The sequence below is a fragment of the Ursus americanus genome, chromosome 6 (genome assembly GCF_024610735.1).
Source record: "Ursus americanus isolate L20-20 chromosome 6, mUrsAme1.1.p, whole genome shotgun sequence".
NCBI lineage: Eukaryota > Metazoa > Chordata > Mammalia > Carnivora > Ursidae > Ursus > Ursus americanus.
Window position 1 is genome coordinate 36,990,228 of NC_142132.1, and position 21,232 is coordinate 37,011,459.

The 21,232-nt window shown below is 38.8% G+C and overlaps 1 protein-coding gene across 6 annotated transcripts; it reads left to right on the top strand.

Moving 5' to 3' along the window:
• The first annotated feature begins 7,163 nt into the window (after positions 1–7,163).
• ZNF485 (zinc finger protein 485) lies at positions 7,164–20,556 on the top strand. 6 transcript variants are annotated; one of them, XM_045810031.2, is made up of 7 exons: positions 7,164–7,472; positions 9,060–9,179; positions 9,732–9,818; positions 11,626–11,752; positions 12,339–12,434; positions 19,063–19,212; positions 19,363–20,556. In XM_045810031.2, the coding sequence occupies exons 2-7, from the start codon at positions 9,147–9,149 to the stop codon at positions 20,142–20,144; spliced, it is 1,275 nt and encodes a 424-aa protein (XP_045665987.2). In that variant the 5' UTR covers positions 7,164–7,472; positions 9,060–9,146; the 3' UTR covers positions 20,145–20,556. The 6 variants fall into 6 exon arrangements, with proteins under 6 accessions (XP_045665987.2, XP_045665984.2, XP_045665985.2 ...); XM_045810028.2 differs by having other exon boundaries at positions 19,063–20,556; XM_045810029.2 differs by lacking the exons at positions 7,164–7,472; positions 9,060–9,179 and adding an exon at positions 9,186–9,516 and having other exon boundaries at positions 19,063–20,556.
• The last annotated feature ends 676 nt before the right edge of the window (positions 20,557–21,232 follow it).

Below are 21,232 nucleotides of genomic sequence, written 5' to 3' on the forward strand. Positions count from 1 at the left end.
CCTTCATTAGTGTATTAGCTTCCAGTTGCTGCTGTAATAAATTACCACAAACCTAGTGGCAAACAACAAACACATTTAATTTCCTACAGTTGTGGAGGTCAGAAGTCTGAAATCAATTTCACTGGGCTGAAATCAAGGTATCAGCACAGCTGCTTCCTTCTGGAGGCTTAGAGGAGGATTTGTTTCCTTGTCTTTTTCAAAGTACATTTGATAGCCTCTATTTCTTGGCTGTGGCTTCTACTTCCTTCTTCAAAATGCTTGACTCCAGTCTCTGCTTCTGTCATCACGTAATCTTCTCTTGCACTGACTCTTCTTGTGTTCTTCTATGGCCTGATGTGAGGCCTTACATCAGGCCCACCTGGATAATCCAGGATAATTTCCCTACATCATGATCTTTAATCACATTCACAAAATCCCTTTTGCTGTATAAGGTAACTTTCAGTTTCTTCACATTAGGACAGGGACACATTTGGGTGACCTACCATGTTTGGAGAGGCTCCTCCTCTGAGTTGTTTTCCTACCTTTTGTCTGGGGAACACAGTATCTCCCTATTCTCTGATCCATTGATTCTGTCACTGTTGCTCTGACTCTCACTCTCTGATGTTCTCAGTTACCTCCTCATCCAGTTTAGAGGCCATGGCTCATCACTATGGTTAGTCCTTTGCATATGCCATCAGCTCTCTTGCCCATGTCTCACTTGGTTATATTCTCCCCATAAAACACCAAACCTGGTTGAATCCAGTTCTCTGCCTGTTCTGTGCTTGCACTTGTGTAGTAGATGTGGCCTGAGAAAAACACATGGCCATGATGATTGGTCTCATTTTCAGTTTATGACCACTAAGTTCAAGTGGGCACTTAATGCTGCTCAGCTATCCTACTATATTTGCTTAGTCCTTCCATTCTCTTAACAGTTTCACAACTTCTACTCGCTCTTTAAGCCTCTGACAACTCCTCGCATTTCACTCACAGCTGATGACTTTGCTTTCTATGAGAAAAGAGAACTATACTGTCCTACAAGTTCATCTGCCCACCTTCTCCCCTGGAATCTATATGCTCTACTTTCCATTCTGAATGAACAGCCTCAGTTCCTATTTAAGAAAGCTCTCCATTTGCACCCTGAATTGTATCCCCTTTCTCACACATGAGGGCATTCCCCTCTCTTTTCTGTATTATCAGTTTTTATTCCATACTGAATCATCAACATACTAATGAATATGCTGTAATATCTTCTATAAAATATCCCTTTGTCCTTCATCCCATTTCTCTCAAGCTACTACCCTATTTCTCTGATCCTCTTTTTTGCAAAACTCCTTAAAAAATAGTCTTTAAGAGATGTTTCTAATTCCCATTCTCTTGAATCCACTGCAGTTAGGTGTTTCCCCCCACCAATCCATTGGAAAAGTCAGCATTAGATTAAAATATCCTATGTTCAAAATCAGAAACTTTTGGAATAGGAGAAATTGACAAATTACTATTGAACTTGGGTATTTTGACACACCTCTTACAGAAAAAAATCAAGTCAGCAAAAATCTTCTTGGGATATAGAAAATCAGAAAAACACAGTGAAGCTTGATTTAGTAGGTAAATATGGAATAGTAGACCCCCAGAGCAGAAAATAACTGTTTTTTTAAACATGAAAAAGTCACAAAAATCCTATTAAAAATGGTAAAATGTCAACAAATTTCAAAGAGTTTATATTATGTAGTCAACTTGCAGTTATCAAAATGGATTTTAGATGGACCCTTTCTGTAGATGCTAGCCAGTGAATCTGCTGCCCACAGGGTTTCTGCAATCACCTGCCAAAGTGCTGAACTTTTTTTCTGTCCATCCCAGAGGTTCTCGAATATTGCTTCAACAGCAAAAGCTGATCTCTAATCCTGTAAAGAACATGGCAGCCATCTGAGAAAGGCCTGCAGTTGGAGGCAATGCTGATTGGAGTATGTAAACCATATCTTGTGCATTCATATAAAAACCAATCAGAGCATTGAAATGTATCATTTATGGCTCTGATTCCCACTTTCCAAGAACCTAAGACTATATGTCACCAGGATTATTTTGACTTTTATAATGTGCAACCAAGAACCTTATCTTTCCAGCACTATCACCATTTTATATATGTAGAAAACTAAGACAAAATGGAATTTTCCTGAAGTCACTCAACTTGTTACTGGCGAACTGTGCTAAGCCAAGATATTGCCTCTTGTCAGGGCAGTGCTTTTTTTCCTCTAAAAATCTGCCCCTGTGGTAGGGTTGGGGTGGATGGGACCATCTAGGAGTCTAGTCTAAAGTTCGAGGGAGGGAGATAGGGTCAGATGGTTAACAAAAGATATGGGGACAGACCAGAGACTTACATCCTGACTAACAGGGCAGCAGCTCTTCTCAGATTCCTCTGATTGCTTGGAACAGGAAAAGGCCCACTTGGAAGAACATGTTCTTGATGTAGTGAGGAAGAGGAATGACAGGAATGGCAGTCTGCTCAGATACCAGCGAAAATCCTGGTTCTGTCTATGTCTTTTAACAAATTATGCAAATAATTAGCATAAAAATATGCCAAATACCATAGCTTTATCTTATGTAATTTTTCCATACACTTTACTGAGAGGGTAGGTAGTGTGACCCCATTTTACAGCTTTTACATTTTAGAAGTTTTGAGAAACATATTCAGGGTCTCATGTTTTCCAATCGGGTAAAGTATGGATTCAAATCCAGATTTTTTTTTTTTTTTAATATTCCAAAGCACATGTTTTCCACAGTTGACTCCGTTTATAATTAATCTCTGTTTCCATGTAATTTAACCCCTTCAAGACTTGGTTTTCTCATTTATGAAAGGAACCCAGTAACCACAGCCCTTTTCAAGGAAGCCCCCAGGAAGGCAAAGGGGGTTAAACTGTTTCAGGAACTTTCCAGGGTTCTATATGGTTGAAGATAATTATCACTGAAATGTGGTGCATTGTACTTAGAAAATGTCAGGAGGTGTTTGTAGGGATGAGTTGAGGGGCCTCAGCAGGGGTTGTTATGGGGACAAAGATATTCACATTGTGTCCTGCACAGTTTAGAATCCCTGGAGAATGATCCCTGGACAATTTCCTCCCACGGTGATGCTGGGACCTGGGGATGCCGACAATGATCAACCTGGCTGCAAACATATACCCTGTACTCATTCACACAAACTATATATACATAAATACAATCTGTACCGCTTCACAGCATGTTCCCACACAACCATATTCATATACAGCATGTGCTTAAACTCTCACCCATTATTGTCTGTGAGAGAATACATTATTATTCCCCAATTTTTTTCAGTTCATATATTTCTAAAACATTTTATTTTGAAAAAATTATAGATTCACAGGAAGTTGGAAAAAATGCACAAGGAGGTCCCTGTATCCTTCACCTAGTTTCTTCTAAGGGCAGTATCTTACATAACTGAATTTTGTGATTTTCAGGATGTAGATTCTGTACATGTTTTGTTAAGTTTATACTTAAGTATTTAATTTTCTTGGAAAGATCATAAATGATATTGTGTTTTTAATTTCAGTTTTCACAGTTTCTTGTTTAGCATATAGAAAATTGATTAATTTTTATGTTGCTCTTGGACCCAGTGATCTTGCTGAACTTAATGGTTATTGGAGGGTTTTCTTTTTTAAATGTTTTTTTTGGATATTGTTCACATAGAGAATTTTGTTGTCTATAGAGATCATTTTCCTTCTTTATTTCCAATTTTTTTTCTGATGTATTGCACTAGCTAGAATTTCGAGCACTACAATGCATAAGATGGTGAGAGCAGACATCCTTGTTTGTTACTGTCTTAGAAGGCATTTGATTTTAACATCAAGTTTGGTGTTACTTTAGGTCTTTATCAATTTGAGGAATTTCCTTTCTATTCATAGTTTGCTGAGTTTTGTTATCATGAGTAGTTGTTGGCTTTTATGGAATGCTTTTTCTTTTCCTTTCTGTAAAAAACAAGATTTTCTTTATGAGAGAGAGAGAGAGAGTGTGTGCGCATACGCACGAGCACAAGTAGGGGGAGAGATAGAGGGAGAGGGAGAAACAGGAGCAGCAGAGTTTTTGAATTTCTCCCAGTCACTCATAAAAATGGACTGAGTCACTAGGATAGCAGGAGAAACATCCCACTGGACAGTATCTTCAACAAAACCAAAGTCAGGGTACCCCCACAATTCCCAGAAGAGGTGGGGTCAAAGCACCATGGGGCTTCAGCAGCTTTTCCAAGATAGTAAGAGTCCTGGAACCTAGAACACAGAGACTGCCATCACATAACTTAGTCCCCAAAGAAGAGAACTCCACTCTGAGTGGACTCATCAGCAGGAATCTGAGAACACCATTGAAACTGGGCTAAGGTTCCACAGGCTCCTTCATGAGCTCCAGTTTGTAGGTAAATCCAAAAGACTGCGGGAGGCTGAAAAAGCCAGGGCTCTTTGGAGAAGTGGCTGGTTTGTGGCAAAGCATAGTGTAAGCTTGAGACAACTTGTCTGCCAGAGAGCAAGAAACTTCAAAGACTACTACCATCATGTCATAAGGGCCCAGGCCTGATTGAAGGGTTCCTCTTTGAGTCAAACAAATTAGGTATAAAATAAATCTATGGGACACTTAGAGGTATTCAAATTTGACTGGATATTAGATATAAAAGAATTTATGGAAAAAATGAAGACTAAATGAGAATAAGCAAAGGCTATTTATTCAAAGCATGTTATGGCAAGGTAGTCAGCTACCATCACTTGCATTTTGGCAGAGACCCAAAGGCAGTGGAGTGGTAAAGCTTCAGAGTGGAAAAAAGGGAAGGCTTTGGGTATGCTCTGATTGCAGGCTGTTGGTGAGGGGCAACTGGAGGTAGCTAGTAGAAGAGGGCGTCCTGTATGATGGTTAGGGGAGTATATTTGGCATTCTCTGATTGATCCTAAATTGGAAGTGGGGACAAACCTTAGGGATACTGTCAGTTATTAAGGTCTGACTGTTCGGGGGTAATTAATAGTTTGGCTGCCTGGGCTGATGGCTAGAGATGATGTTTTGATTTCTTACAAGTCAGTCTACAAGCAGGCTGGCTTCCTGGGCTAGTTATTGTAGATTGTGGGTTGGTTTCCTGGGCTAGATCCTACAGATTGTTCTTATATATGGTCTTGCCATTGTCCATTTGCATATTCAGCCTCTCAAATTATTATTAATTTTTTTAAGTGTGGCAATAGTACAATGTAAAAAATAAAATAAACTGCCCTTAGGTAAGATATATGCCTGATTATTTATAAATTAAATAGTTCAGTTAGAGGGGAGGGGGATTGACAGATAAAATACAACAGGTATAATCTTGATATTTATGAACCTGGGTTATGGATACATGGAGTCTAGTTATATTATTCTGTGTTGTGCATATTTTGAAATTTCTATAACAAAAAGTTTTTGCTAGTGAGAATAGTAATTGTACCTACCTTATAGGGTTGCTTTAAGTATTAAATGAGATAATTCAAGTAGCAGATGTAGCGTGGGACTTGGAATAAGGTGAGTCATACTTTGCAGTAGGCCCTTGCTGAGCATGTTTCTGGCATTACCTCATTATTATGTGAGATACTACATGGGATTATACTATACAGGCTGTTTTAGAAACTGATTTTTTTCACAGTGTTTTGTCAGTAAGTCACGAGTATAAAAGGTACGGCACAGAGAATATAGTCAGTGGTATTATAATAGTTGTATGGTGAAAGATGGTAGCTACACTTGTGAGCATAGCATAATGTATAGACTTGTTGAATCACTATATTGTACACCTGAAACTAACACAACATTGTATACTGAGCCCTGTGCTTCTGAAAAACAGCACAGGTTAAGAAATCTCTCAACTTTTGTTTGGGAGACAGTATAGTGTGGCATAAGATAATAATGGCATTTCATTTACTGGAGGAAAGAATAGACTTTTCAATGAATGGTGCTGGAAAGATTAGCCAATCATTTAAGACAAATTTAGATCCTTTCTCCTATAAGATGTGAACCTTATTAAAAATGAATTAGAGAGTATTAAAGGCAAAACATTAAGGAACAAAGCATAAAACACAAAACTAAATGTTATGGGTCGAATTGTGTCCTCCCCCCACCCTTCATACTTGAGGTCCTTATGCCCAGTACTCCAGAATGTAACCTTATTTGGAAATAGGGTTGTTGTAGATATAACCAAGTTAAGATGAGGTCATTAGGGTGGGCTTGAATCCAATATATTTAGCTGTCCTTGTAAGAGGAAATACCATATGAAGACAGAGACACACAGGAGAATTCAAGCTAAGAAATTGGTTTGATAGCAGCCACAGGAAGCTAGGGAGAGTCAAGGAGGGATTCTACCCAAAGTCTCAGAAGGAACCAGCCTCACTTGATAATGAACTTCTAGCCTCCAGACTGAGAAAATTAATTTCTGTTGCTTAAGTTTGTGGTACTTTGTTATGATAGCCCTAGGAAATGAATATAATTATCTATTTTAAATATTTCATCATCCCCCATCACTTCACACCCATTAACAGTCAATCCCCATCCCTCCTTTGCTCCAACCACTGGCAACCTTTAATGTATTTTCTGTCTCTCTGAAGTTTTCTTTTTTGGACATTTCGTTTAAATGGAATCTTATTGTATTTTGTGACTATATTTTTTTTTACTTAGTGTTTTCAAAGTTTATCAATTATGTAGCATATATCAATACTTTATTCCTTTTATTGCCAAATATTCCACTGTTTGGATATACCATACTTTTTTTATCCATTTGCCAGTTTATGGACATTTGTGCCTTTCCCACTTTTGACTCTTATGAATAACACTGCTATGGACACTTGTGTACAAATTTTTGTGTAGATGTATATTTTTATTTCTCTTTGGTAGGTATCTGGGAATGGTATCACTGAGTGATATGGTAACTCCCATGTTTAAAGTTTTGTGGAACTGCCAAACTGTTTTCCAAAGTAGACACAACATTTTATCATCCTACCAACAATGAATGAGGATTCCAGTTCCCCACATTCTGATGGCTTCTTATCTCATTCAAAGTAAGAGCCAGTGTTCTTGCAGTGGACTAAATGGACCAATATTGTATTAGTCAGGGTCTTCCAAAGAAACAGATTGATAGTATATGTGTAATTAATTAATTAGTTGGCTCATTTGGTTATAGAGGCTGAGAAGTCCCGTGATCTGCCGTCTGCAAGCTGGAGAACCAGGAAAGCTGGTGGTATAATTCAGTCTGTATCAGAAGGCCTGAGAACTAGGGGAGCCAACGGGTGAAGGCCTGAGAAGGGAGGGGTGGTGTGCTGGAGGAAGTCCCAGAATCTGAAGGCCTAAGAATCAGAAGCTCCAATGTCTGAGGACAAGAGAAGATGGATGTCTCAGCTCAAGAAGAAAGAGAGAGAGAGAATTCATCCTTCCTCTACATTTTTGTTAAACTGGTCTCTCAATGGATTGGATGATGCCTGCCCATATTGGTAAAGGTAGATCTTCTTTACTCAGTCTACTGATTCAAATGGTAATCTTTCTGGAAACACTGTCACAGACACACTCAGAATTAATGTTTTACCAGCTGTTTGGGCCTCCCTTAGCCCAATCAAGTTGACACTTAAAATTAATCATCACAAACATGATCTAGACTTTACCTATCTTTAGTGTTCTAACCACATTGACCTTTTGCTGTTCCTCAAATAAACCAAGCACACTCTGTAGGGGCTTTGCATCTGCTGTTTTATCTGCCTGAAACTAACTTCCCACAGATACAGTCCTTTTTGTTACCTCACTTCCTAAAGACTTCTGCACATATGATCTCTTATCAAAGGGGTCAGTCCTTACAGCTCTATATTTAATAAGAATCCTCTTCTGTCCTCTTTACCCTGATTTTGTTGAATCTCTCTTTTCCAGATGTCCGTTTGAATGTAAAATCTTTGAGGGGACAGACATGATTTGTTTTGTTCACTGCGTTAAAGAGAAATTATACTGACACCTTTTGAAACTTGCAAAGAAAACTTTATTCAAGACTTCATTGCATTGCGCTATGGAAGAAAGCGTGAACTTAACTCCCAATACAACAGGGACAAGTGGGGACTTATAGCCAACTGACAGGGTGAGGGAGTCAATGGAAAATGAGTATGAAGAAATTAGTTAGGTATCAAGATGGGGGGAGGGCAGAATGGAATTTGGTTAAAAATCAAGGATGGGAGGAAGAGGAGCTTGATTGGATTCCAAGGTTGGGGGAATTCTTTTTTTTTTTTTTTTAAAGACTTTATTTATTTGAGATAGAGAGTGAGTGAGTATGGGTGAGGGGAGGGAGGGAGCCTGACTTTGGGCTCCATCCCAGGACCCTGGGATCATGACCTGATTCGAAGGCAGACGCTTAACCGCTTAACTGACTGAGCCACCCAGGCTCCCAGGTTCTTGATGAACTGGCTTAGTAGGATTCTTCACTAAAATTGGGCTCATTAGGCCAAAGACAAGGTCTTGTAGAAGAGGATTCAGAAGTTTGGTTAAGGAGGGAGTCCCTGTCAAGTGCTCTGTCCTTAACATCTAGAATAGTGGATGGCATTTAGCAGGACACTGGTTAATCACTGTTAATTTGGTGAATAAATGCCCTGTTCTGAGAAATAGTCTTCCAAATAAAAAGTCCTAATTGAACAAAAGAGATACATTTTCCTTCCTAAGCTGTCCAATTCCTGGAGCTTATAAGTAGGATTTTTTTCCCCCTAGAAAATAACACATTTTTAAAAGATGGATTCAATCTTGTTTCATCTTCTTTGTCAGCAAATAGGAAATTTTTAGTGTTTTGGGTGCTCTCCTTTTCTAACATGCTTTTTCTTTGCTTAAAATCAAAATGGGATTACTTGGAAACAAATAAGTGAACGAATCAATCCTGAAGAGCTGTCCCAAAGTAAGATAAGATATGTCTCACAGATTTGCATGTTTCTAGCATTGGGTGCCAGTCTTGGATTAGAATTAGAATCACGTGGGAGCTTTAAAAAATCCCGATGCCAGGCCTACCCAGAGCATTGATCCAGAATCTCTGGAGCGACCAAGGCCCCATTGCTTTTCAGTGCTCCGCAGGTGATGCCCGCTAAGGCATAGGATGGAGATCCTGAGACCCTGGACTGCGTCCCAGACTACACTTCCCAGAGGCCCCTATGGTCGCTTCCGTTTCCGGCCCTGCTCTCCGCGTGAGTAGAGCGCGGCTCCTGCCCCTCGCGGGTCTAGGTAGCTAGTACCGCCGTGGGTGGTCGCAGTTTCTCCGAGCGCTCAGCCTCTCAGCCCAGCCCGCCCAGCCGGGTCCTGGAACGCCGCCGCCGGGCTGGGGCACTGAGACCTGGTGCGCCCGCTTTTTCCCCAGGGGGCCGGCCTTGGAAGGAGCCGGCTGAGGAGGGGACGAGGCCCCACCCCGAGGAGTGGTGCCCTGTTGAGTGACCGCCCGAATTTGGCGCCTGACAAAGTTTAAAGGCTTTTGCTGGGGCCCAGACATTGAGTCACCGACGAGACTTTCCACCCGTGTTGGCAAAGGTGCCTGACTGACTCACAGTTAGAGCTTGGCCTGGAGCTTGCTGCCGGGCCGGACTCCAGGCAGCCGGCCCAGACCTTAATCACCTTCACGTGTCCACCCACCTTAGTGGGGAGTAGGGAGGGTGGCGGACTGTCTTGTCCAGCTTGCAGAGAGCAAGTTCTAGCTAGTTTAGGACATGGAGGGACTTCCTCATATTTCCTTTCTTCTTTCCCAGATTGGCTTATTCAGGATTCTTTGCCCTTGCCCGGGAGCACAGTTCAGGAGGCAGATGGCCCCAAGACTACCAAGAGCCCAAATCCAGGCAAGTTTGGTTTCAACTTTTCCTGAGAAGTCACCACCGTTTCAAAGTGAAGTTGTGTTTATGCTTCTTGCCTGGAAGATGCTCTGCCCTGTGTATGGACCAAATTAGGTTGCCTGAGTCAATCCTGGATTGGTGCAGCTTTGCAGAGAAAGGACTGTCTCCCCCACTGTTGTCCCTTCATTTCCTCTCTACCCATTACAGAGTGGTTCACTAAATAGATTTTTGTACCCATGCTTTCTAGAGCACTAGAACCTGAAGAATACTTTGTAGGTAAAGTATAGCTGTTGCCTCAAAGGGGTTGCCCACTCACAGAAGATGAAAAACAGACTTATTTATCATGTAACTACAGAGGACGAAGTGTTAGTGAATGATACTACATGACAAAGTGATGGTAGTGCTTTTGATGTTCAGGGGTCAGAGGAATCTAAAGGGTGGGTGGTGGTGGTGGGGCTGGTGGTAATCTTTTTAATTCTTCCTGAAGATTAAATGAAGCTTGCATAATTGCGGAGGATGGGGTGCCTAGGGGAAGGCTACAACATGAATGGAGCCATTACATCTGAACCAGGAACAAACTGGTCCCAGAGAAATTTGGAAACATTTGGAGTCTAGAATGCCAGGCTGGAGTTTGCCTTTATCCTAGAGAAAACTGGGTTTTGAAGGATTTTGAGAAGTTGACAGGAAGTAATTAGCATTTTGACAGGAAGTAATACGTATTTGAATATTATACAAATTAAGAGTAACAGAATATTTAAAAAATTAAAGGTTACCTCTATTCCTATCACACTAACAAGTCAAATTATTTCATTTGAAACAGTTTTGCATGTGTATTTTTTAGGTTTACCCATTTTTTTTTCCTTTTAATATGTCATAGCCATTTCTTCCAATTTGCTCCATAGTCTCATTACCATTTTTTATAGCTCCTTTTTATACTGTAGTCAACCAGCCCGGTGACTTTGAACAAGTTCTTTCAACTCTCTGAGCCTTACTATCCTTAGCTATAAAATAGATTTCCTTTATGAATAGTCGTGGTAGAAATTCAGAGGTGATGTATATCATGGGGCTTAGCGCTACACCTGATACATATTAAATTGCTATTGCTATGAGAGGCAATTGACATATATTATTTCCCAGTAAATTCTAGGATAAAGCCAGTATCACTTTGCATGTCTTTTTGGAGTTTCAGTTCATTTGTTGATCGACAAATCCTTGAACACTTCCGAAATGTGCCAGGCAGTATTTTAGGCTGGTGAGACAGCAGTGACCCAAGTGGTCCCTAATCTCCCAGAGCTCACATTATAGGTGATACCAACTATATATCTAATCCTGCCAGAAAGTGAGAAATCCTGTGAAGAAAGTGAAGTGGGTCATGGGATAGAGGGTGGGAGAGGATGGGAAAAGAGAACTTTCTGATGAGGTGACATTTAAGCAAAGACCTACAAAGTGAGGGGTGAGCAAATGGCAGGCCCAGAGCAGGGAGCATGATAGGTATGTTGGAAGAGCATGAGGAGGGCAGTGTGGTTCAGATGAAGGGCCACAACCTCCCTTTATCCCTGGCTGGATTTTCCAGCTTATCTTTTGATTTTTTTGTTCCTGTGTAGCAAGTCTGTTTCTGAGCCTGTCATCTACTTTCCCCCTTGATCCTTTCATTAACTGTGTTCCACTTCCCTCTGCATAAACAATCTGAAATATCAGAAGCTGGCGTTGAATGTGTTGCTATCCTTTTCCAGTGAGGACTTCCTGGTTCTCTACTTCAGGCTCAAGGGTGTAAACAGTTCCTGGATGAGCAAAATTGGGTTTGATTTTGCAGGGATCACTGACATTTGGGGATGTAGCTGTGTCCTTTACCCAGTTTGAATGGAAACACCTGGATGCCACTCAGCAGGCCCTGTACAGGGATGTGATGCTGGAAAACTATGGGAATCTGGTGTCCGTGGGTAAGGATGTCTTTTTTTTTTTTTAATAAAGATTTTATTTATTTAAGAGAGAAAACATGAGAGTGTACGTGAGCAGAGGGGAGGGGCAGAGGGAGAGGGAGAAGTGGACTCCCCACTGAGCAGAGAGCCCTATGCAGGGCTTGATCCCAGGACCCCAGGATCATGACCTGAGCCAAAGGCAGATGCTTAACCAACTGAGCCACCTAGGTGCCCTATAAGGATGTCTTTTTAACTCAAAATTGATTTCCTGGGCAACTGTTGGTTTTCACAGGGTATACAGGGCATTTAAAAAATCTTAAATGGGATTTTTGTTTGTTTGTTTTTAGCATGGACTTAGAGGCTGGAGTTAATGCTCATTCTGTTCCTCAGAAAGTCAGAGTCATACAGAGTTTAAGATGGCAGCTTTGTGTGCAGTCTAGCCCAGTTCTCTAAATTTTTCCATGTATGTGTCTATAACTACATGATTTGGACATCCTGATAGCACCTCTACGCCTCCCTGACATGGAGACTTCCCTGAGACTGAGGGCTGGAATAACTGCTTTTGCTCATCACCACAGTCACATTCCTTTTCTTTCTCTACAAACAGGACTTCTCTCTTCCAAACCCAAACTAATCACCCTGTTGGAGCAAGGGGCAGAGCCATGGATGGAAGTACAACAGATTCCATCAGATACTTGTTCCGGTGAGTGAGGTGGGAACCATTTCAAGCAGCAGCTGATCACACTGAATGGTGACTAGGGGTTCTTGGTCAGAAGGCTCATCTTAGGGGACCCATGTCTGGGCAGCAGGGCTAGGGCACTTGACACCAGTTTCCTCTTTTTAATGTCATTGTCGTGTCAAATGACTTGCCGTTTTTCTCTTCATTCCTGTGGAGAGCTACTACCTTCTCAGGGCCTCAGGTCCGTGACCTCTCACTTTGAAATCCTTAATCTCTTTATGTGTTTTTTTCCCTCCCCATTTTCAGGCACTTGTCAGGCTATACTTTGTTTCTGTCTTCTATCCATTCTCAATTCTTTTCAAATTCTGTCATGGTTAGCTTAATAAATGACTATATATCCCTTTCTAGTTTTAATATCTATTATCTCTAATCATATAAGTGGCAGTGGCACATTCCCAAGTGTAAGCATAGTTTCCTAACTATAGATAATTACTATTTTTTGGCAAACAAACTGATGGGGAAGCATTTTTTTCTTCCCTTTTCTCGTGGTCTTTTTAAATTTCTCTTCTCTGTTATCCTTTGCTCTTGACTCTCATTTTTTTTTTTTTTTACAGATACTTCGCATAAATTTCTGTATCACTTTCTTCGTGTCATATTCATTTCAGAATCTTTAAACACGGATGTTTCTCGCACCTAAAATATTCTGCCAATATTCCTTTTTTAAAAAACTGTGTCATTTTGCCTATATCATCCTCAGGGAAACTTTTATAACTGTATTTCATGGAGGATACCAAGGATGCATAATTTGTTTAACCTAGGTTTTTGGTTTTGTTTTGTTTTTTAATGCTTTTCAGTAATTCCTTTTGTTCTTACTAAGTTAACTTTTTTCCCCTAAATTTTTGTGTAGATTCTTTTTATCAGAAAGATTTTATTTATTCATTAGAGAGAGAGGGAGAGAGAGAGAGCATGCATGAGCAGCGGGGAAGGGCAGAGGGAGAGGGAGAAGCAGACTCTCCGCTGAGCAGGAAGCCTGACTTCGGGCTGATCCCAGGACCCTGAGATCATGACCTGAGCCCAAGGCAGATGCTTAACTGAGCCACCCAGACGCCCCTGTGTAGATTCTTTATAGGGTAACAGTAGTAACTCAGTCGTCCTTATTCTTTGTTCTTTCTGTTTTAATTTTGGTATTTTTTGATATAAGATATTTAGAATTTAGATGTTGTAGAAGCCAGCAGTGTTTCCTTTGATATTTTTTCATCCATTTGGAAGACTAATAAATCTCTGTACAAAGATTCCACAACTATTCCATGTTTCACACTTCCCCTCCTTTTTTGCATATTCTACTTTATTGGTTTTTTTTTTTTTTTAAAGATTTTATTTATTTATTTAACAGAGATAGCCAGCGAGAGAGGGAACACAAGCAGGGGGAGTGGGAGAGGAAGAAGCAGGCTCATAGTGGAGGAGCCTGATGTGGGGCTCGATCCCGTAACGCCGGGATCACGCCCTGAGCCGAAGGCAGGCGCTTAACCGCTGTGCCACCCAGGCGCCCCTACTTTATTGGTTTTTAGAAATGCATACGGTGTAAAATTCAGATGGTTCAAATGGTATGCAGCCTTCTTCACATAGCTTTATTAATCATCCAGCTCCTCTCCCCAGAGGCATCTTTGTATAAATTTCTTGCAGAAATTTCCAGATATAATGTATGCTTTCCTAGAATATACATGGATTCCTTTTTTTTTTTAAGTACGTGGTAGTACACTATTCTGTGTCTTGCTTTTGTCATACCTTGGAAATCATTTCACATAGCTACATCATTTAGAGTGCTATTTTATTTTTTAATGTCTGTATAGTGTTCCATCTTATGGCTATACTGTAACTTATGTAATCAGTTCCCTATTGGACGTAGTAACTATGAATGATGATGCAGTGATTATTGATAACATCAATTCTCCCAAGTACAAGTAAAGCTGTAGGATAAATTTTGGAACAAGAATTTATAGGCGAAAGGGTAAGTATATTTTTAAATTTAGTGGATAATACTAGTATCGATACATTTATACTCCTATTGATAACATATGAGTGCCAATCTGATCATACCTTGTCAGTCGTGTTTTATACTTTTTGATAATTGCCCATCTGATAGTTAAAAACTTTTATTTTATTGTACTTTTAATTTGCATTTCTCTTATCAGGAGTGTAGTTGAGTATGGATTTTTTTAAAGTTTGTTTTATATTGACTTTTTTTGAATTGTCAACAATCATGGTAATGATGGATATGGTTGTCTTTTTGTGTCTTTAATGGGATTGTGTCTAGGATTCTCCCATTTAGCTGGTTATTGGGTTGTGATACGTAAATGTTATTATATAAGTAAAGGAAGTATTTAATTCACTTCTTTCATTAAGAAATTATTTTTTTAAAAATAAGCATGGGGGGGCGCCTGGGTAGCGCAGTCATTAAAGTGTCTGCCTTCGGCTCAGGGCGTGATCCTGGCGTCCCGGGATCGAATCCCACATCAGGCTCCTCTGCTGGGAGCCTGCTTCTTCCTCTCCCACTCCCCCTGCTGTGTTCCCTCTCTCACTGGCTGTCTCTCTGTCACATAAATAATAAATAAAATCTTAAAAAAAAAAAATAAGCATAGACATTGAATTCTATTAAATGCCTTTTCAGCCTGTGTGGAGATGATATCTTTCTTTTCCCTTTTGATCTGTTAATATGGTAAATTTTATCTTCAGTTATCTTAATGACTTTGCATTCTTAATAGAATTGGTTATGACATGATTACATTATTTTTTAAATATGCCAATAGATGATTCTGTTTGCTAATCTTTCATGTAAGTTTTTGCACTGATATTTATAGAAAGTTTATTTACATTTTTCTTTTTTGTCAGGCCATTTTCATTAGGTTTTGATTTCAGTTTTTAGTGCCTCTTAAAAATTTTTTTTGGACCTTTCCTGTTTTCATCCTCTGGTATAGTTTATTTCACATGATAGCTGGTTCCCTGAAAGTTTGGCCCCCCCCCCTTTTTTTTTTTTTTTTTTACGTATTTTTGATGGCAGGGAGCAGGGGAGAGGAATTGGGGGATAGTTATTTGATGATGCTCTCTCTTTTATAGTAACTTGTCCAAGTAGATTTTTTTTTTTTTAAAGATTTTATTTATTTATTTGACAGAGATAGAGACAGCCAGTGAGAGAGGGAACACAAGCAGGGGGAGTGGGAGAGGAAGAAGCAGGCTCATAGCAGAGGAGCCTGATGTGGGGCTCGATCCCATAATGCCGGGATCACGCCCTGAGCCGAAGGCAGACGCTTAACCGCTGTGCCACCCAGGCGCCCTGCCAAGTAGATTTTTGCTGTGTCTCAAAATAGTTTTGGTAATTTGCAATTTCCTAAAAATATCCAGTAGTTCAAGTTCTCAAATTTATCTATATAGTTTTGAACAAAGTAGCCTTTATGATTCTTTGTTTTTTTTAAAATTTTATTTGAGACAGAGATGTGGGGGGGAACAAGCTGGGGAGAGGGGCAGAGGAAGAGGGAGAAGCAGACTCCCTGATAAGCAGGGAGCCCAGCATGGGGCTCAGAACCCTGGGATCACGGCCTGAGCCGAAGGCAGTCACTTAGCTGACTAAGCCACCCAGGTGCCCTGCATTTATGATTCTTTTTGATTTTTATTTATTTATGTTTAAAAAGTTCATTTATTTATTTTTTAAAGTAATCCCTACACTCAGTGTGGGACTCAAACTCATGACCCCGAGATCAAGAGTTGTGTGTTCTTCCAACTGAGCCAGCTGGGCACCCCTGTGATTCTTTTTGTAATGTCCTCTACACTTATGGTTACTTCTACTGATTTCTTACATTATTTGTTTGTCTTTTTAAGATTTATTAACTTTTTGCTTAAGAGCTCTTAGATGTATTTATATATTACTCTTTTCTGTTTTTAATATTTATTTATTTATTTATTTTTTTAAAGATTTTATTTATTTATTTGACAGAGATAGAGACAGCCAGAGAGAGAGGGAACACAAGCAGGGGGAGTGGGAGAGGAAGAAGCAGGCTCATAGCAGAGGAGCCTGATGTGGGGCTCGATCCCATAACGCCGGGATCACGCCCTGAGCCGAAGGCAGACGCTTAACCGCTGTGCCACCCAGGCGCCCCTGTTTTTAATATTTAATTCCTTTTCCCTTTTTTTCTTAGGTTTATTTACTTTTTCTAATCTTCTTAATCGTTTACTTAAATTCATTGATTTTCATTCTTGTTTATGTAATATAAGTATTTAAAGCTTTAAACTTTTGTTTGTGCAGTGTTTTGGTTGTATTCAATAGATTCTGATATGTTTTTCATGATTATTAGATATTTTGTAGTTTGTGTGTTGATTTCTCTGATCAAAGTATTAAGAGACTCATAAGCTACCCTTCCTTTTTCTTTCTTAAAGCCTTTTAAAAATTTAATACAAATATAGAAAGGTTGATTAAAAATATATATACGCAGTGTAAATTAGTATTTTTAAAGCCAGTACTGTATAACCAGCACATGTTGATCGCTCCCAATAATTAGCTATCCTCCCTCCACCCCCCCTAAACTAACACTAAAGTTTATTTGGCCACTTTAATTCATTGTCCTTGCTGTGGATCAGTGATTCTTAAAACTTTAACATGCATCAGAAAGCATGCTTTTAAGTACAATTACTAGGTCCCACCCTCAGAGTTTTTTGTTCAGTAGGTTTGGAGTGTGAACTGAAAATTTCTGCCAAGTTCCCAGGTGATGCTGATGCTGGTGGGCTGGGGACCATGCTTTGAAAACTACTGCTGGGGTATTTTATTCATTGTATGGCTATTCCATTGCTTATCTTATATATGTGGATGGATATTTGGGATATTACCAGCTTTTGACTGTTAGAGCTGCTATGAACATTCTTACAGGTTATCTTTTGATTCATGTGTGGATACATTTCTTTTGGGCATCTACCTAAGGAGTAGAATTTCTATTTTATGGGATACGCATATATTCAACTTTAGTACATAATGCCAAATAGTTTTTGAAAGGTTTGTGCCATTTATATTTCTACCATCAGTGTGTGAGAGTACTCATTTTTCTGTATCTACTATCTTTCTGTATCTATCTATCTTGATAATGCCAGTCTTTTGAAGTTAGGTATTCTTTGGGCATGTTGTGAATCTCATTGTGGTTTTAGTATTCTTATCCCTTATATCTAATGAGGTTAAGGACATTTTCAAATGTTCATTGGCCATTATATATCCTCTTTTATGAAGTATCTATTCAGAGAGCCCTTTGTTGATTACATATGCAGTATCACCCTTCTCTCTGTGGTTTGCTTTTCACTATTAATGGTCCTTTGATGAATAGAAGTTCTTAATTTTAATGGTCTCTAGTTTATCAATCTTTCCCTTTCTTGTCAGTGCTTTTTGTGTCCTTTTTAATAAATCTTTCCTTTCCCCATGTTCATGAAAACATTCTTCTGTGTTAACTCCTAGAAGTTTTATTGTTTGTCGTCTACTTTTAGATTTATCATCTTCTTAAAATTGGTTTTTGTGCATGGCAAGAGGTAGGATTCATGTTTAACCACTCCTATCCCCCCATCTCACAAGTGCCAGAGTAGTCTTCTTTTCCTCCCTGCTCTGAAAGCTACCTTTGTCATAGAACAAGTGTCCATATGCTTGTGTTTCTCTTCATATGACTGATTTGCCTCGACCTACCTTTACAATCAGTATCTTAAAATTTTCTCTAGTTTAACCATCACACATTAAATGTATATCCCATCAAAGGTGATTTGAAGGATCTGGGCTGTTTCTCACCAGGCTTCATTTTCAACTTGAGTTTTCCTAAAAAAAAAATAGGTCTTAGCTCTAGTATCTGATGTATGGAATCTCTCCCCAAGCTAATAAATATAAATAATAAAAGATGTAAATATAAATGTGTATGTGTGTATATAAGAAAAAAATTGATCAGTGATTGTTTTATCATAAATTTGGCTCCATTGGTTTTTTAGAATCTACTTGTCAGAATTGTCTTACCTATTTTCTCTTGGGTTGTAGGTGTGTACTTTGTAAAAAAAAAAAAAATCACAATTTGGTATGTTCTTTTTAAGATATGTTAAAAAACATAGATTACAGTAAATCTTTTGGCCTGAGAACTGTTTTAGTTCCTTAAATATTTTGTCTATTTTTTTCTCTGAGACATTAAGTATTGATTCTCTATTAAATTCTCAGAGAAATGTTATTCTTAAGTTTTTGGAGACATTAAAATGTTCTCAAATGTACCACCCTAAAGAAATCTGCCCTAGCAATCATGGTTTGCTTTGGGATATTTGGTTTTCTCTCTGAATTTGTGTTTATTCTCACATTCTCATCTGTTTTTGAGGGGTATGTGTTTTCTGTGTTACCTTCCTAACTTGCAACTTCTTAGATGCTCCTTGCATTCTTTAAATACAATGTTTATTATATAACTTCCTTCCATTTCTTTAGACTCTTACTTACTTTTTAGTCTTGCCATCTTTTCTTAGCAAGAATCACAAGTGGGATGAATTAATTTTACATAACCCGTAGTTGTGTAGAATAGAACATTATTTTTATCCTGTGCGGCTCTCACTTTCAGTATTTCAACATAGAGAATGTTTGAATTAAAAAAATTTTTTTCAGTCCAGGAGTACTGGTTTGAAACAAAGATGTCCACCCTAAAGCAACATGCTTCTGAAGGATCTGATCTGGGAGAGCAAACAAAAAGTGATGTGATGGAAAGAGACCTGGACTGGGAGGGCAGAAGTTCCACAGAGAAGACACATTATAAATGTGAGGAATGTGGGAAAGTCTTCAAATATAATTCCTCCTTTATTAGCCACCAGAGAAATCATACTGGTGAGAAACCCCATAAATGTAATAAATGTGGGATAGCCTTTATGAGCAGTTCATCTCTTTTAAATCATCTTAAAATTCACACAGGCAAGCAGCCTTACAGATGTATTGAATGTGGGAAATTCCTTAAGAAGCACTCAACATTTGTTAATCATCAGAAAATCCATTCTAGAGAGAAACCTCATAAATGTAATGAATGCGGAAAAGCTTTTGGAAAGAACTCTATCCTTTTACGTCATCAGAGAATTCATACTGGTCAGAAACCCTACAAATGTAATGACTGTGGGAAAGCCTTTGCTCAGAATGTAGCCCTTACTCGTCATGAGAGAATACATAGCGGGGAGAAGCCTTTTAATTGTAATGTATGTGGGAAAGCTTTCAGGGATAACTCAACTGTGTTGGAACATCTGAAAATCCATACTGGTGAAAAACCATATCGGTGTAATGAATGTGGAAAAACCTTTAGGAAGAGCTCAACTCTTGTTAGTCATCAAAGAATGCATACAGGAGAGAAACCCTATCACTGCAGTAAATGTGGAAAATCTTTCAGGTATAGCTCATCCTTTGCTGGACATCAGAAAATTCATAGTGGAAATAAACCCTATGAATGTAATGACTGTGGGAAAGTCTTTACGAAGAGCTCAACCCTTATTGGACATCAGAGAATTCATACAGGAGAAAAGCCCTATTACTGTAAGAAATGTGGGAAATCCTTCAGGCATAGCTCTGGCCTTGTTGAACATCAGAGAATCCATACTGGAGAAAAGCCTTATGAGTGTAATGTATGTGGGAAGTCTTTCCCCCAGAGTTCAGCCCTTAAACAACACAAGAAAGTGCATAACAAAGAAAGAGCCATCAAATGTAGTTAGTGTGGTAAATCATGCAGAAGTAGTTTATTCCTTTTGACCATCAAAGAAGAGACATTCAACAAATCACACATTTAAGAAAAATAGTGTGTGTACCTCTATCCTGGAGAACTCACTTGTGAGGATATTCACTGTAGTATGGTTTGTACTAGTGAAATATTTGAAGAACCTTAATGTCTATCAATATGGAAATAGTTACTACAGAACACTGCATAGGAAGTAAAAAGTGAGGTGGAGCTCTATATAGAGCCATCGAAATATCCACATGATACCTTGTTCAAGTTAAAAAAGCTAGTTGCAGAAAATCTACATATTGTGGTCTAATTTATATTTTAAAAAATGAAGCTATTTTTACTTGTACATATATGTGCTGTGTATTCAAAAAGATCTAGTAAAATAAAGTCCAAAAAGTTGTTATCTTTGAGAAGACTGTTTTTTTTGGTATGATGAAGTGAAATTTTGACTTTGGCTTTGTTTTTTGAAATATTTAATCATGTATACATATATCTTCTATAATTTAACATAGTTGTCTTTCTAAATAAGAAAATTCAGAAGCCACTAAAAAAAAACCCCACCACACATAAAAACTAAAAACTTTTGTATGACCAGAGGCTTCATGGTGTTAAAATACAAAGAACCAGACTTGGAGTGAATATTACCACCATCATATTATAACAAATAATACTTAGAATATCTAAAGAGTTCATAAAGATGCATAAGAATAATATAAAAATCTGGGGGTGCCCGGATGGCTCAGTCAGTTAAATGTCCTATTCTTGATTTCAGCTCAGGTCGTGAGCCGAGGATTGTGAGATCAAGCCCTGTGTCAGATTCTGCGCTTAGCGGGGAGTTTGCTTTAGATTCTCTTTCCCACTCTCTCTCTTCCCCTCCCCCCATGCAGGCACTCTCTCTAAAATAAATAAATAAATCTTAAAAAAATAATATAAAAATCCCAGTGGAGAAATGGTTTGGAATATGAATATACAGTTGTCAGAAAAAACAAGTACAAATAGTCAAAAAGATAAGCAGCTTTAGAGAAATGTGAATTAAAATGATCAAATTTTTTTTGTCCTATTTGGCAAAAATTTACA